At 42.2% G+C, this 14,630-nt stretch overlaps 1 protein-coding gene across 1 annotated transcript in view; it reads left to right on the forward strand.

The window, feature by feature from the left end:
• The window catches only part of ca10a (carbonic anhydrase Xa), a 201,268-nt gene that overhangs the window by 22,905 nt on the left and 163,733 nt on the right, over positions 1-14,630 (forward strand). Inside the window, exon 2 of the mRNA XM_070851817.1 lies at positions 7,225-7,299. Within this exon, the coding sequence (XP_070707918.1) occupies positions 7,225-7,299 (75 nt within the window). The remainder of the gene's footprint in view (positions 1-7,224; positions 7,300-14,630) is intronic.

A 14,630-nucleotide genomic window follows, 5' to 3' on the forward strand; every position in this document is an offset into this window, starting at 1 on the left:
CCTCACATGCCAGCACCGAGGTGTTTTTACTGGCTGCATGCAGCTTCATGCACACAGCTCATGTCAAACTGCAGGTCGTATCATATGTAGTATGAGAGTTAAAAAACAAAAAATTACATTTCCTGTCCATACTTCTCATATAAAGTCTGGACAATTCCAGCAGAATCAGGTCCAGACATCTGGAATCACAGCGTTGCACACAACCGCACAGTCTATACACACAGGAGACTGTCATTGTCAAATACGTTAGCACCTACTGAAATACTCTGTTTGGTTAAGTTAGGGCTGCAGGAGCACACTGCAACTGTAATTAAGTCTTTATTAGAAACAAAACGATTTTTATTTTGTGAGAAATCGCTGGAAGTCCTCTCTCCAGTTAGCACGAGCTTCATAGCGGAGCGTTCAGGCCCAGTCAGAACTAACGGCTACACTGCTGTGGTCCAAAGAAAACTACAAGATACACTAACTGTGTTACTGTGCCCTAGATATTTGTATGGTTGGTTTTCAGTGACTGGGCCAAGTTTGCCTTAGGGCTTTCTGCTAGAAGGACTTCAGTGTAGTTTAAAGTCCGACAAAGTCTTTCAATTAAAATGTGGTCCAGATGGGTGAATGGGTCAAAAAGTGACTGGGAGTTCCGTGTTGATGTAAAAAAGGTGACACACACACACACACACACACCATGTGGACAAGAAGTTAGGATTTGGCTGGTATTCTTTAGGGTTTACTTTTTTTTAGGGTTTAGATTTTCCTTTTTTTAGGGTTCAGGTTTATTGCGGATAAGAAACTGAAATGCACATGATGTTGAATCAGGTCACAAACACAACAAAAGCTCGGTTTTGAGTCGAAGTATGTCCAGATGAGTTAAGTAGCTTGGCTGTAAACTATGAAATCTATGCATTACGTTCACCCTGAGACGACATTTCATCAGTCGCCCACTGCTGAAAGTAGTACAGTACCCGTTTTTACTTGTTGTATTGTACTCTTATTTGTATTCTGTACGGCGACCTTGAGAGCCTTGAAAGATGCCCTAAATAAAATGTATTATTATTATTATTATTATTATTATTACCGAGCACAATGAACAACCACTATGCCTGAAGGCGAGTAGTGAGTCACTGCAGCCTCAGTCCAATGTAAGACGATGAAGAAATAGTGCTGCCCTGGCTTTAGTGCATTTAATGACAACAATAACCGTACTGAAAAAATATCCAGATGGAGCAGTCGTATCTCTTTCAAATATCGCTGCATAATCTGTTATTTTCTCAGTTTTGATTTGCTTTGAGCAATGGCTAGATTGCCATCCAAGCCCGTCCAAGTGCTGCAGTGACAGAGCTACACTTACAGGCACTTAGGTGGAAATGAATCATGGGATTCAGTAGGCCTGGCAGTTGCTGCCTGGGGGCATCTCATGACCACCAGCGAGACTAGTTGTGATGCGCCAGATGAGAGCTAAACTGAGCTAAGCTAACCCAGCTTGGACCTGGTGCTGTCTCGGGAAGGCGTGTGTATGTGTATATTATATACAGTATAGCTTTCAAATATGCAGCATTAAAGGAATTGCAGCTTTCACTTCATTGTAAAATGCCGTAAATTAACCTTGGGTCTTGAATGACATGCAGCAATGATGATGAATTTTTGAAGGTTTATTAGGAGACGAGTGGGTGACATGCTGCCTTCTATTTTTAAAGTGGCAGGTGGTCAATTTCTACTGTCTATTTGTCGACTGAACACAATTCAGCCAGGTGTTGATAGGTTTTCCATTTGCATATTAACAAGTAAGAGTAGCATTTACAATTACTGCAAATATGCAGCAGCCCATCATGTTCTACCTCACACACTAATCGATTGTTTAAACATCATACCTTTATCGCACCGTGCCTAAAGTTTCTCCTTAAATCCATCAACTCCTCTCTTGCAGTGTCTTGTCTGCCTTTTCTGATACAGATTGGAGGCATTTCCTGCCTGCTGATGTCATGAAGTGCGCTGTGGGACCACAGACACACTGTGAGAAATGGGACAGTGCTTGTGGTGTTGTTTTGTACTTCTCTCTCTCTCTCTCTCTCTCTCTCTCTCTCTCTCTCTCTCTCTCTCTCCCTCTTTCTCTCTCTCTCTCTCCGTCCTCTCCGATGAGCCACAGGAAGTGATTGTGTCTCATCTATGGGCTAGCACTTCCTACCACTTCTATCAGGCAGTGACAGAAGCTGGCCTGCATCAATATAATATGAGTCTGGAGACTAGGAACAGGAACTACAAAATCTCCATGTTTAATTGAATTGGTATTGAAATTCATACACAAAAACGCATAACTATGAGTTGATAGTTACATTTAATTAAACCCTAGAACACTATCGTCAGGTGATTTATACCCACGCGACTGTGGTCACGTGATTTTTATGTGCCATTATTTTTTTTTTAAGAATTTTTCGTTAACGATTCCCTAATTTTTCACTAATTTAAGAGCCTTTTTATCGTTTTATGAGACGTTGTATAGGGGGAAATAAAAGAAGAGTACTTCAATTTGCCATGTATTGTTGTACTTTAATATATTTTGATGAGAAATATTCTTTTATCGGGTTTATTATATATATAATGTACCCGACGCTAGTGATGGTGTTACTAACGGTTAGGTTAGTGTTCTAGGGTGAAATAATGCCCTCATAATCTCAATTTAAAAAAAAAAAAAAGATTTTTAAAGCTTTATTTGATGGTCAGCAGTAGAGATCGAGAGGAAAGACGAGAGAGGAAACCCAGGCTGCTGCAGTGAGGACTCAGCCTTGAGATATGGACTCTTATCAGATGAGCTGCAGGACACCCTCAAACTCTTTTACTCAGATCCCACACTCCTCCCAATACTTGACAACCAGTCAGTCAGTGCTCCCTTGTTGCCCTGTGTGTTAGACTTTAGATAAGTTACTTACATGTAGATGGCTGACAAAAAAATGATGTGACATACTGTCAAATGTGTGTGTAAGCCTTCTGGAAATTCACTTAGTAATCCCAGTCAGTTGATAATTTAAAGACAGATTAAGGAAATTATCAAGTGATTTTCTAACGTAATGATCTTTGATATTGTCTCTTCCTTGAAGTTGTTTGAATGATCTTATTAACGTATTTATTGAACTTATACAGACAGTGTTAAAACTGAAGGAGAGGTCATCAAGCCACGACCTCATACAGTGAAGCTAAGCGAGCAAAACTGGCAAAAATGACCTACTGAAACACAATAGTTGAATTATCAATCAATTTCTTAACATGTGTGTGATGCGTGTCTGCATCATTGGAATGCTAATAGAATTAATCATTTCTTAATAACTTTTTTTTTTAAACGATCGTATTATTAATTGGACTTCATTACTTATCACACACTGGAAAAGGTTGTCGCCAGCGGCAGCCTCCATCCACAGGGACCTGCGGTACATCTCGCACAAACAGAGAATTTCTACATTTTCATATATATTAATTTCACATTCTTCATAATATATTTTTGCTGTAATTAGTGCTGCTGTTTGGCTATTGCAACCGCTCAGTTTTCCCACAGGGATCATCAATGGTTCAATTTACATCGCAGAATTCATCAGTGTTGTATCTGAGCGGCAGTTCGTCTAAAACCGATGATGATAAAATAGTTTCACATTCACTCTGATTAGATTGAAATAACGCCGAGATGTGGGCATGATCAATCCAAAAAGCGTTTTTATTCTTTTCTTGTCAGAAATAGCGGCTGTGTTATTATGGGCTCTATTACGGCGCACATGTGCAGAGTGTGAGTAAGAGAGAGAAAACTGTATCTGTATTGTTGTCAGCAGCTTGTAAGAGGATCATGTCCACAGGCCTCCAAATCTCCTTTATGTTATTACTTACAGTAGCTAGAATCCCAGGGGGCTTTCGCTTACACACACTTCTGTACCACCTTTACACACACAAACGCCCGATAACACTGTACACTATTGTTCTCCAACCACTTATTTGTTTCTCACAGCTGATCCCTTGTTCTCATAAAACATGATGAAAACTCTCCACAGTTGGCGACGTGGTACAAAATCACCGCAGCGTATTTGCTGTTCAGCAGTAAGGTTCGCTAAACGCAAAGGTGTCTACACAGCAGGGTAAAACGTCTCTGTCGTCAGGCCGTGCTTATGTAGCCTCGTTGCTCCATGCATCACCCTAAAAAGTGAACAGACGCGGCTACAACCAGCTTCAAGTCTAAAGTCACAGAACAAAACGATCATAGCTAAATGAATTAGTGCATCCTCTATGACGTGAGTAATGTTTGAAGCTCGGTGGCTTATAGAATTTTCTTCTGCTTCTTCTGAAATTGGTGGCATTAGTTAGTAATTGTTACAGTAAACTGATTATTTTTAAGGTAACAAGTAATAGAAGAGTTGACAATTTCAAGTACAGCAATTACAACACAGTTCCAAAACCCTGTAATGTGTAACACAGGGGAAGCTGCGGCTCCTCCAGCCCGCATGTTGTGTCCTTGGGCAAGACACTGAACCCCAAAGGGCTTTGTCATGTGTGTGAATCACGGCGGTGGTCGAAAAGACAAGAAAGGCGCTGAGCAGGGTCCATTTAAGACTCTGTTGTTTGCATTTTGGAGCTTGTGTAGGCTTGTTTGCTCTGCTGCCAGGACTTGGACAGCAGGATGATATCTATTCTATCTCTGTGCATATGTTGCAGCGTAATGAATGAAGCACAAATCTGCACCGCTACCTCCAGCTGTTTATTTCTCTACCAACCTGCAGTTTATAATAGGTCTCCCAGGTACTGCCAGATTTGGTCGACACAAGCTCCAAAGCATAAACTGGGACGGGGCACAGCAGACTGTGCTGACTCATTTTTCACGTAAACAAAATACAGTGACAGTTCATGTACTTTGCAACATGATGATATTATGTCTCCTACAGCTACAGCTATGAGGAATTATAAATTACTTCATTCTAAGTTCTGGTGGGCATACATTCAGGAATCACCTGGCCTTTGTTCAGCGAAGGGGGGTGTGAGCTTCTTTGAGCTCTCCTGTAATCACCTCTAAACCATAGAATAGGCTGCCCATCACATTTTGAATTCCACTGGAATCAAGATCGAACGTGTTACGTGTGGATGCAACAGCTTTGCAGTTGTTGGCATCTTTAAAGGAGCCGGTTGAGTAATCCATCCATCCATTAGCTGGGAGCTGGAGCCAATCCCAGCTGACTTCGGGCGAGACCCTGAACTGGTCGCCAGGGCCAACATATATAGAGACAGACAAACTCTCACTCTCACACTCACTCCTACGGGCAATTTAGAGTCACCAATTCACCTAATGTGCATGTCTTTGGATTGTGGGAGGAAGCCGGAGTACCCAGAGAGAACCCACGCTAGCATGGGGAGAGCATGCAAACTCCACACAGAAAGACCCCGAGGTCAAACCGGGATTTGACCTTCTTGCTGTGAGGCAACAGTGCTAACCGCCGCACCACCATGCTTGCATGCGGTTGAATCAATTAATAATAAGTAATGAATTATTGGTGGACTTTCAAGGAACGTCCTTCACGCTATTCAGAAGAGCAGGGTTTTAAACAGTAGTTTGTTCCCTTTAAGGTAAGGACTGCACAAATTCACCTATCAGAGCCATAGACTGTACAAAAGAAGGGGAAAGTTCTTGGAAATTAGCTCAAAGGCAATGCGTTAAGTGCTTTAAACTTGTATTCTTTTTAATGGCCAGTCGGGAGCGACTTCAGCTTCCATAAAGAAGTCTAGTTGTCTAGAAGCTGAGAAAATGATCCCATTTCTTACTTGATTACCTCGGTAAACATTTTCCTAATGAGTTTATGGTCTCTGTGACTGAGCTGTGACACTGCATTTTATAGTGTATTCTTCCAGGTTAGATTTAGTTTCAAAATCCAATCTTGTGCTTTACAGGGCAAAGAAAGATGTCTTTATGACCCAAGAATAAAACATAGTGTCTGCACTGAAACGAAGGGGAGTTTACGTGCATTTAATTTTGAGGAACTCTATTAATAATCCGAGAACAGATAGATGCTCCAGTGTCTTGTTATGTGACTACACCAAAGAATCACAATGAACTTCACAGTGTCGTGGTGTCACACACACGCAATTTCAACATGGGATCAATCACATGCATAGAAAAGTGATTTGGAGTTTGTCCTCCGCTTGAAAATCGACCGTAAAAAAACTTTCTAAATGATCTTGTGTTGCAGTCTGTGGGAGTTTTGTCAGGCTCCAGCAGTGCTGGGCGGGGGGCCAGCCTCCCTCTAATGGTCTGGAAAGTCCGACTCACTGCTGCTGCTTGGTTGGTCAATGCGCTGATTTAGGAGCACTCCAACCAAAGGTGGTGTTTACTTCAAGTTCATTTATCATCAAAAAGAGAGAAACATTTTATCATTCTGAGAAACAAGGCGACAAACGGAATCCTTTTTTTTTTTTTCTTTGCACGGCCAGCTGCTGTTTTCCCCCCTTTTCGGCTCGTGGCGGCAGAGATTGCCCTCCGAGAAAATGGCCTTTTCTGGACCATGTCCAGCCGGCCCACCCCTGAAATTGAACCTGCTCTCCAGTGTTACTGCAGTAAAGCTGTTTGCAGGGGATAGCAAAAGGAGGAGGGTTGTTCGGCCACCTTAACTTCCATTAAAGACAAGCAAGCAGGGCAACCTGTTGACCCTCGATAAAGCCCCGCTTTGCACGTTTGGTGAATGAACAGGAAAGGGGGAAAAAAAGTTGAGGTGTAAAAAGCAATATCCCAAAGGCTCAGTGAATAATTCTCGGTCACAACTCTTTCTCTGTACTGAGACCTTTACTTAGTCACCTCAATTATACTGTATCACCCTGCTCTAATCTGGGGATTTCTCCTACAGCTCACACAACATGACAGAATACATTTCCATACTAAGGCCCAGGGAGTCATTGCATCATGTGGGAGTTTGCTTGCTTGCTTGTGCGCGCGTGTGTGTGTGTGTGTGTGTGTATACACACGTGTGTCCGTGCACTTGGACTGAAACGAGATGTTGGATGGGAGGCCTGTTTGCTCCGAGGCTGTCTCCACAGAGTCTATTTGCCAAGGCCTTTCGCTGAGAGGGTTAGAGGGGCATGTGGAAATGATGAAGGCGGGGAAAAAAAAAATTGTAGCATTTCAGCCGGCGAGCATGTTTTTTGCTTCTCTTGTCTGAATTTCGGTTCAAAGTGATTGATGTCCCCGTTCCTGTGCTTCTTCTGCTCACTTCACAGCGCAGCCGAACCCGCCGAAAATTCATGAAGGATGGTGGGCGTACAAGGAGGTGGTGCAAGGGAGCTTTGTTCCAGGTAAGCCTCAAAACGTATGCAGCACCTTGATGCATAGGAGCTTCCTAGAGAATACTGATTTCACTGCACACACTTTAACTGTGTGCTTGATCCTCGAGTCGGAGCTTATCGTATATTAAAGATAACATCGGGCCACCTTGCCATTGGCAATAGTTATTATTTTCTCATTCTGACAACAGCTCTTTGCCCCTCTTACACAGATGGCACCTTTGCAGTGGTTGATTGACAGCAGCTCACTGTTCTTTTTACCCTTTCCATCTTCGTTGTGTATCTGCATGTCAGGCCAATTATTTTCCAGAGATTGTTGTTTTTCTGCCGCGCTGATGTACTCTTGATAAAGCCTGCAGGTGACCGAGTGCATTTGTGTGGGTAATGTCTATGCCTATGAGGACCAAAATCCTGCGTTTAAGGGGGGGGGGGGGGGGGGGGGGGGGGGGGGGGGACAACTAAGAAAGTTCCAACAGAGGACATTTTGCTGGTACTCACTACTGGAAGCATCAAGGTTACTTTTGGGTTAAAGGTGAGGAGGGGGGGATTCTCATGTAAGTATCAAATGGTAATGACAGGCAAAGTTTAGGGTAACTGAGTTCTGTAACTAATGCAAGGTCTCATTAACACCATTAAATTGGAACTGCATTCCCCCTAAATGCACAAGTTGCAAAATTGCACAAAGCAAACCATTGCTTCAATATTCAAAACACTCTTCTTAGCTGTGCGAATCACTGTGGCAGACACTGCCCTGATTTTCCTCTGTGTTTTGAAGCCAGTGTGCCAATTTCACTAGAGAAGAAAGGAGATGTTAAATTATGCAGCTCTGAATTCCCTTGGTAATATAAGACTGTGCTCCATTCTTACCAGGACTTGAGAAAAATGCTCAATATGGCAGTAAATATCAGAAGATGAATCGGGTTAGAAGTTACATTTCTGATTCTGTTACTAGCCAGGATTTGATCCAAATGTAGCACAAATTTTAGAAAAATAAAAAAAAAAAAGAAATCTGCAAAAGAAAATTTCAAATTAACGCATGTTTCCACCGACTACTGCGATGTGAATACAGAACTAGGAGTTGGTTTATTGAGATAAACAGCTGACGGCTGACCACCAACTGTGAGAAAACCAGGGCGCAATGAGGTGACGTGATTAAAAGAGCTCCAGACACCTCAGAGGATGAAAAACCATGTTAAAAAAAACATGATGCAAATGTTTTTGCTGTTCATGTTTGGAAACCCTCCTCAAATGAATACAATCATTAATACAGTGTTGCTCCACACATACCGTATGTGATGTATTCGTCTGCTGCAGCTTTTAATCTCTTGTACTTTTAAGCTCCGATGAAGGAGACGAGGCAAACATGGTCAGTCAGGATGCTTTTTTTTTTTTATGACCACTGTTCATGAAAAACGGTTCATATTTAAATATAAATGTTTGCAGAGTTCTCATTTACTGCGTATTTGGTCACGTACATAGAGGAACAACGGGCAGCGTCACTGAAGACATTTGATGAATATTCAACAAATCTGAAAAACTTAAAAACAAACTTTTATTCTCCTCGGAGATGATGATGATGATGAGTGTGGTGAGTGTGGTCATCCTTTCCTGCGTTGAAAATCTTAATGGAGGGGATGCAGACATAACATGAGGTGAGAAAGTGTTCACCTTGAGACCTTTCAATCAAGGCAAACACACCACTCCTGAGTCTTAATGGAAAACTCGTTTCCATAACCCCACAAAAACACACACCACATGAACTAGTGAAGCAGTTATAGATATTATATTGCTATCAGTACAATCTTAGTCTTTTTAAAGCCAGTAGAACCATCCAGTCTTAGTTTGGATTTTCAGCCATAGCCAATGCAGATTCTGCTGGGTTACACTCAACTGTGTGAATTAATGCAATCAAATATTTCAGAGTTTTTGATGTTTTCTAGTGAATTTCTAACCAGGGCTGAAGATTTAATTCTGCATATTGTATTGAAAAAAAGAGGAAAAAGGCCTCAGGGAATAAAAGCTCGGATGCAATGTAACACAGTGAGGTAGTGTGGTATTGTGGTGTGTACACAGAGAATATAGGCATCTGTTTCCCAAAGTAAACACTTGAGCTCTCCCGGCATGTCCAGGCATACATAAATAAGTGCCTGTTTGTCCTTCCCTCTGGCTCCAACCGCTTGGTGGTTTGCTATTCCGTATATATATATATATATATATATATATATATATATATATATATACACACACACACACATATATATATATATATACACACACACACACATATATATATATATATATATATATATATATGTATGTGTATATATATATATATATATATATATATCAGCTATCTCTGCTAGCAGTTCTCCACTTCACTAACAACTGTACAACAGCCAGAGCAGTTAAACACTATTCATGATCCTCCTGTGGCTGTGTAGCGAACTGCCCCAACCCTAGTTACGCTGTTCTGCAGCCAGTTGGGTTTCATAGCTGGCACATAAAAAGAGAGAGAGGAAGGGCTTTCACTGCAAATGAAGCTCACTTTAGCGATGCAGAGAGAAGTGATGTTGATGGAGCGTATTTTTATTACACCACTTAGGCAGGTGGAGCTGATAAAAGATGTTAATCGAAAACTGAACAGTTTGTGCACTGGAATTTTTGTCATATGTCACATGCACGTAGGGGCACGTCAGTCAAAGAACTGAGAGATAAAATATTCACTTAGGGCGGTAATCCGACACACTTATTATTACTCATAAACTTTTCTTCATCTCCCCTTTGGCTGTTGCACATATATCAGAAAGGATCAATGTAACAACTCAGGAGATGGCCGTCAGATCCAGCTTTTCAATAGTTAATCATCTGACAATTCTTAACAGAAGTAATGATGTTAGCGTAGAATTTGAAATAGTAATAACAACTCCTCTCGCTCTCAGGGAAAAGCAATAACACAACGGTGTAGCTCCGCGCTGTCAGAGCTCTGAGCCCTCTCTGCTCCTTCTCAGCTGTTAACGGCGAATTGTCTTCGTCGAAATGTCGGCAGAGATCAAAAAATTGCGGTACAGTATCTTACAGTATCACATTTGCACACCCCCAAAGTTAGCAAAGCAAATGCAATGACATTCTCATCTCCGTGTCACCGCGGCTGACCTTCTGGAATATTGCTTATCCTTTCTAAACTCTCTCAATTAGCTTTAAATTCGGTAAAGGTCAGATATACCTCTAAGTGCTGCTCCAGTCTCCCCTTTGCTCTCTCCTCGTCCTCGGCTGGGTCTTAATGTTTATCTCCTGCAGTCAGGGTTAAAAGGTCAGGAATCTCTCGTCCGCTCCACTCTTCGCTTCTCGCCACCGTGCAAACATGTCGTACTGAAAACACTCAGTCCAGTGTCAGTTTTTAGACTTATTTCACTGTAATTAATGGGAAAACACGTTCGACCCTTTTTAATTTATGCACTCGTTAGTTGTATCATTCTATAATTCATCCGAACTTTTCCATTTCAGTGCAAACACACAGAGATTTGATCTAATTTTCCCAAATTTACAACATAAGTGCCTGTGTTGTAAAAATCCATTTAAACCAATTATAATGTGAAAAGATCAAAAATAGAACACTAAACGCAGAGAACACTAAACGCAGCGTTCAAGCCAAAACGGAATGTAGTGATATTACCGGCGCTGGTTGGTCGGCTCATCAGTCACATGAAACAATCTCTCAATCTCTCATCTTTTCTGTGCCTCTATCAGTCTCTCACATTAATAGAGAAATGGCAGCTGTTTTACACAGAATGAGTGTATCTGACATGGGTGGAAGAACAATAAACAACACGAGGACAATCAAACCTTTTTTTTTTAACGACTGCCTTAGCATAACTCGTGATTTGATTGCTTCCGTGTACGGTGGAGAGGCAGGGGCGAGATGGAAAGCTTGCTTTTACAGATGCCTCGGGCTTGTGCGCATGAATGTGCATTTCTTAAAGAAATGATATTGTCATATTCATGAATGTCTGCCTGCTTTGGATGGAGGTATGTTCAGTGGGAGAAGCGGGCCTGATTGTACTGATGTGAGAGTGGACCGCAGAGGCCTGAACATGTGGTCTGCCGCTGTATGTGATTTTCTGCTCTTTTTTTTTTTATGCCCTTCTTTGCTTTGCTAGGAATTTAGTTTAAATCCGATAGAGTCTTCGCCCCAACCTCTGAGGGCTGGAGCAAGGCTTTCTGAGATGCTGGTGCCTGGAGTCCAAGTCTAGTCAAAAATCGACCAGTGTCGATCATTGTCTCGACTGACTGTATCACTGTAACTGCATCACATGTTTAACCAGTGGATCACTTTTATTGTGAACTAGCAGCAATAGGAAGTAATTTCATGCAGATCTACTAAGAGTGAACAGTAAACGGGGGATTGCTGATTTCCAGCATGGGACTAATTACAGAACCTAAATACATTGAATGGCTATTCCTGCAACAATTGATGACCATAAACAGCTGTAGAATATCACTGGAGAATGTAAATTACTGCTAGGATGAGGTTCTCTTTGTGATGTCTCAGCATCACAAAGATGCCCCCCCCCCGAGCCAACGCCGCAGCAGCTGGTCAGGTGTCTTGTTAATTTTGTACACAACCGCTGACTGACAACCTCTCTTAGCTATTGTGCTACGGTGTTGTGGCTTCTTCTTCTTCTTCTTCTGCACCATGCGTTTCCTCACTGAACACTTCACATGCAGGTGCTGCCATTCCAAAGAAAAGATTAGAGCAGCACACACACAGAATGAGAGGGAGTCTGACTTCATCCTCTGCTCAGGTCGCTGCTCTTTACATAGCAAATAGTTGCTGTGAGAGTCGCATAGAGAACTTTTAACAGTCCATAATTCATCTTGCAGACAGCTGTTGAGAAAACAATTTAAATCAAGGTCCACTTACTCACTTGTTCCACAGCTTTTGACCGTACCACAGCGTCTTCATCAGCGGAACTCTCTCTTATTCTTGTACCTTTGGAATCTCTTGAGCAAGTTCCTTATGCTAATGAAGACAGTGTGATACAAATGAATAAGTAGACCTCGAGTTAAGATTGTTGTGTTTGCATGGCAGCCATACAGCCCTGCCGTCTTCTTCTCATTGCCAGCTCTTCCCTTATAAAGAATCTGATTGCTCCCTCTGTGCGATCACAATCTGGCCGCTAGTTCCAGGTGGGGAGATGAGGTGGCGCATCACTGCAGAGTTCGGAGCGGTAAGGCTTTCCCCGTGTGAGGTTCCGCCCCTGGCTTAGAACAGATCTGTAGAAGTAGCGGCGAAGGACGATGGGGGGGGTGGGGGAGGATGGACACGGGAGACGGCAGGAGGGAGGGAGAAGATACAGAGAGGGCAACTCCAGGGCAGAGACCTATGAGAGAGCTCGGAGAGAGAGACGACACAAGAACGCTTTTATTGAGCTAATGGTGTATAAGAGTGAAAATGTGCTGGCTTTCACACACACACACACACACACACACACACACACAGCCTTTACAGCCCTTTCCATTTGATAGGATCTATCCCCGGGATCCATATAAAACTTCACCGTTGTTAATTTAGGATGAAAATGTGTAACTGTCCACTTGTAGTGCACGTTTGGAAATAATCAGGATGAACGATGCTTATAATTCTATTTGTCGTTGTCACACATCCAATAATTGCGGCAATTTCTGGCAAATTAAAGCTCTTTTATGATTCAAAATAATGAGAATTTAGAATCGTTTTCATGATCATTCACAAATAGATACAAAATGTATCTCAGCATACAGATTGCGGTTTGGGTTTTTATGCTCCCGTGAGATATTTGTATCTGCCTCTGACTCTAATACCTAATTACAGTGGAAGGACTGCAAATGGAGTTTAAGATTGAACTACATCAGACCACCTGTACAAACAGATTTGTTCATAAGCACCAGGTATGACTGAATGGAGATACCTGGCTGCTTTTTTTTTTTTTTTTTTGTATTTAGACATGTTACACTTGTTTAAATATGTGACTTAAGATTAAAGAAGATTCATTTGTATATTTATTTGAGTATTTTGGCCTCTGGGTTATAGTGAAACGTCAGCCGTAGAACGTGTTCTCCATACGTTCCATTCTCCATAATTCCGAGTTGGAACACTTGTAGCCTCATTGAGAGCCATTGTCCTTACTGCTCTGGTTTATCCACAGAACACACTCAATAGATACCATTACTTTGGGGAAAAAAAAAATAATTCTGTTCTTGGTCATTTGGGTGAAACGACCCTTTAATTGGTGCATTTACTGAAACAACTTGGCACTCAGCTCTGGTCAGACCGTACCTTGTTTTAAATGGGATAAAACCTGTTGGCACAAGTGTCGAGTAATGCACTTGCAATGCTCCAGCGAGATTATTGTCATGCTCTTTGCTGTTAACAAGGCGAGGAGGACAGCCCTTGATCTTGAACGTGCGAGCTTCCGATCTAATCATCAGGCCTTATCGTGCATCTCCACATCTGATGCTCCATTTTCCAAGGCCCTCAACCCCTGTCAGAGCATTTTGTCACAGCTTCTCATCGCCAGAATTTAATTTAATCCTGTGTTTTTCCCTCCTCACACTCTTGTTTGATAGACACGTTTGTTTCCAGCAATCAAACAAGAGGCTGCAGCTTTTTTTTCTAGCAGGCTTGTGAGCTGATTAACATTATTTTTACATCCCACTGAGACTAGTCACCAGTAGCCACCTTAAGTCCAAAAAGCAGTGTTGTGATTATTATTTTACTGAATATCCCAGCTAAGCTCCTCTCTGAATCAATGGAGGAGGCTAATTGGCAGGTTCTTTGTGTATGTCTGCCAGGTAGCGAGCTCTTCTTCTAGTGACAATCGCTAATCGAAAACCAATTAAAGGCACAGACACCACGCCATCATTTTGCCACTAGCAGATTTATGGGAAGAAAAAGCATATCCAATGGAAAATTTCCAGCTTGAGTGTACCTAAGTGCTGGAGGTGGACATCTGACTGAAATGTGCACAAGCTACTGTGGTATGAGGGTGTGATGAGGAGAGGCCCTCCCAGTGTCGGGATCGGCGTCTACGGAATGCAGAAGATGGTTTCTGACAGGCAAACGCTACCCACCAGAGGCTGTTTGATGGGCCCCAGCCATCGAACTAAACAGATTTGGCCCCGGTGGAGGAGACGGTTGCAGGAAACATTTCTGCTACCTATCATTGTGAAATATTACCTTCTGCACTGATGTGCTGCTGCATTATTTTCCCACTCTGGTACACAGCAGCAGCACCATCCTGTCTTTTTCCTCTCTGTACTTAAGTGTTGAAGCATCCACAAATGTAACGGATAACACTTTGGAA

Source organism: Pempheris klunzingeri, chromosome 20, assembly GCF_042242105.1.
Source record: "Pempheris klunzingeri isolate RE-2024b chromosome 20, fPemKlu1.hap1, whole genome shotgun sequence".
NCBI lineage: Eukaryota > Metazoa > Chordata > Actinopteri > Acropomatiformes > Pempheridae > Pempheris > Pempheris klunzingeri.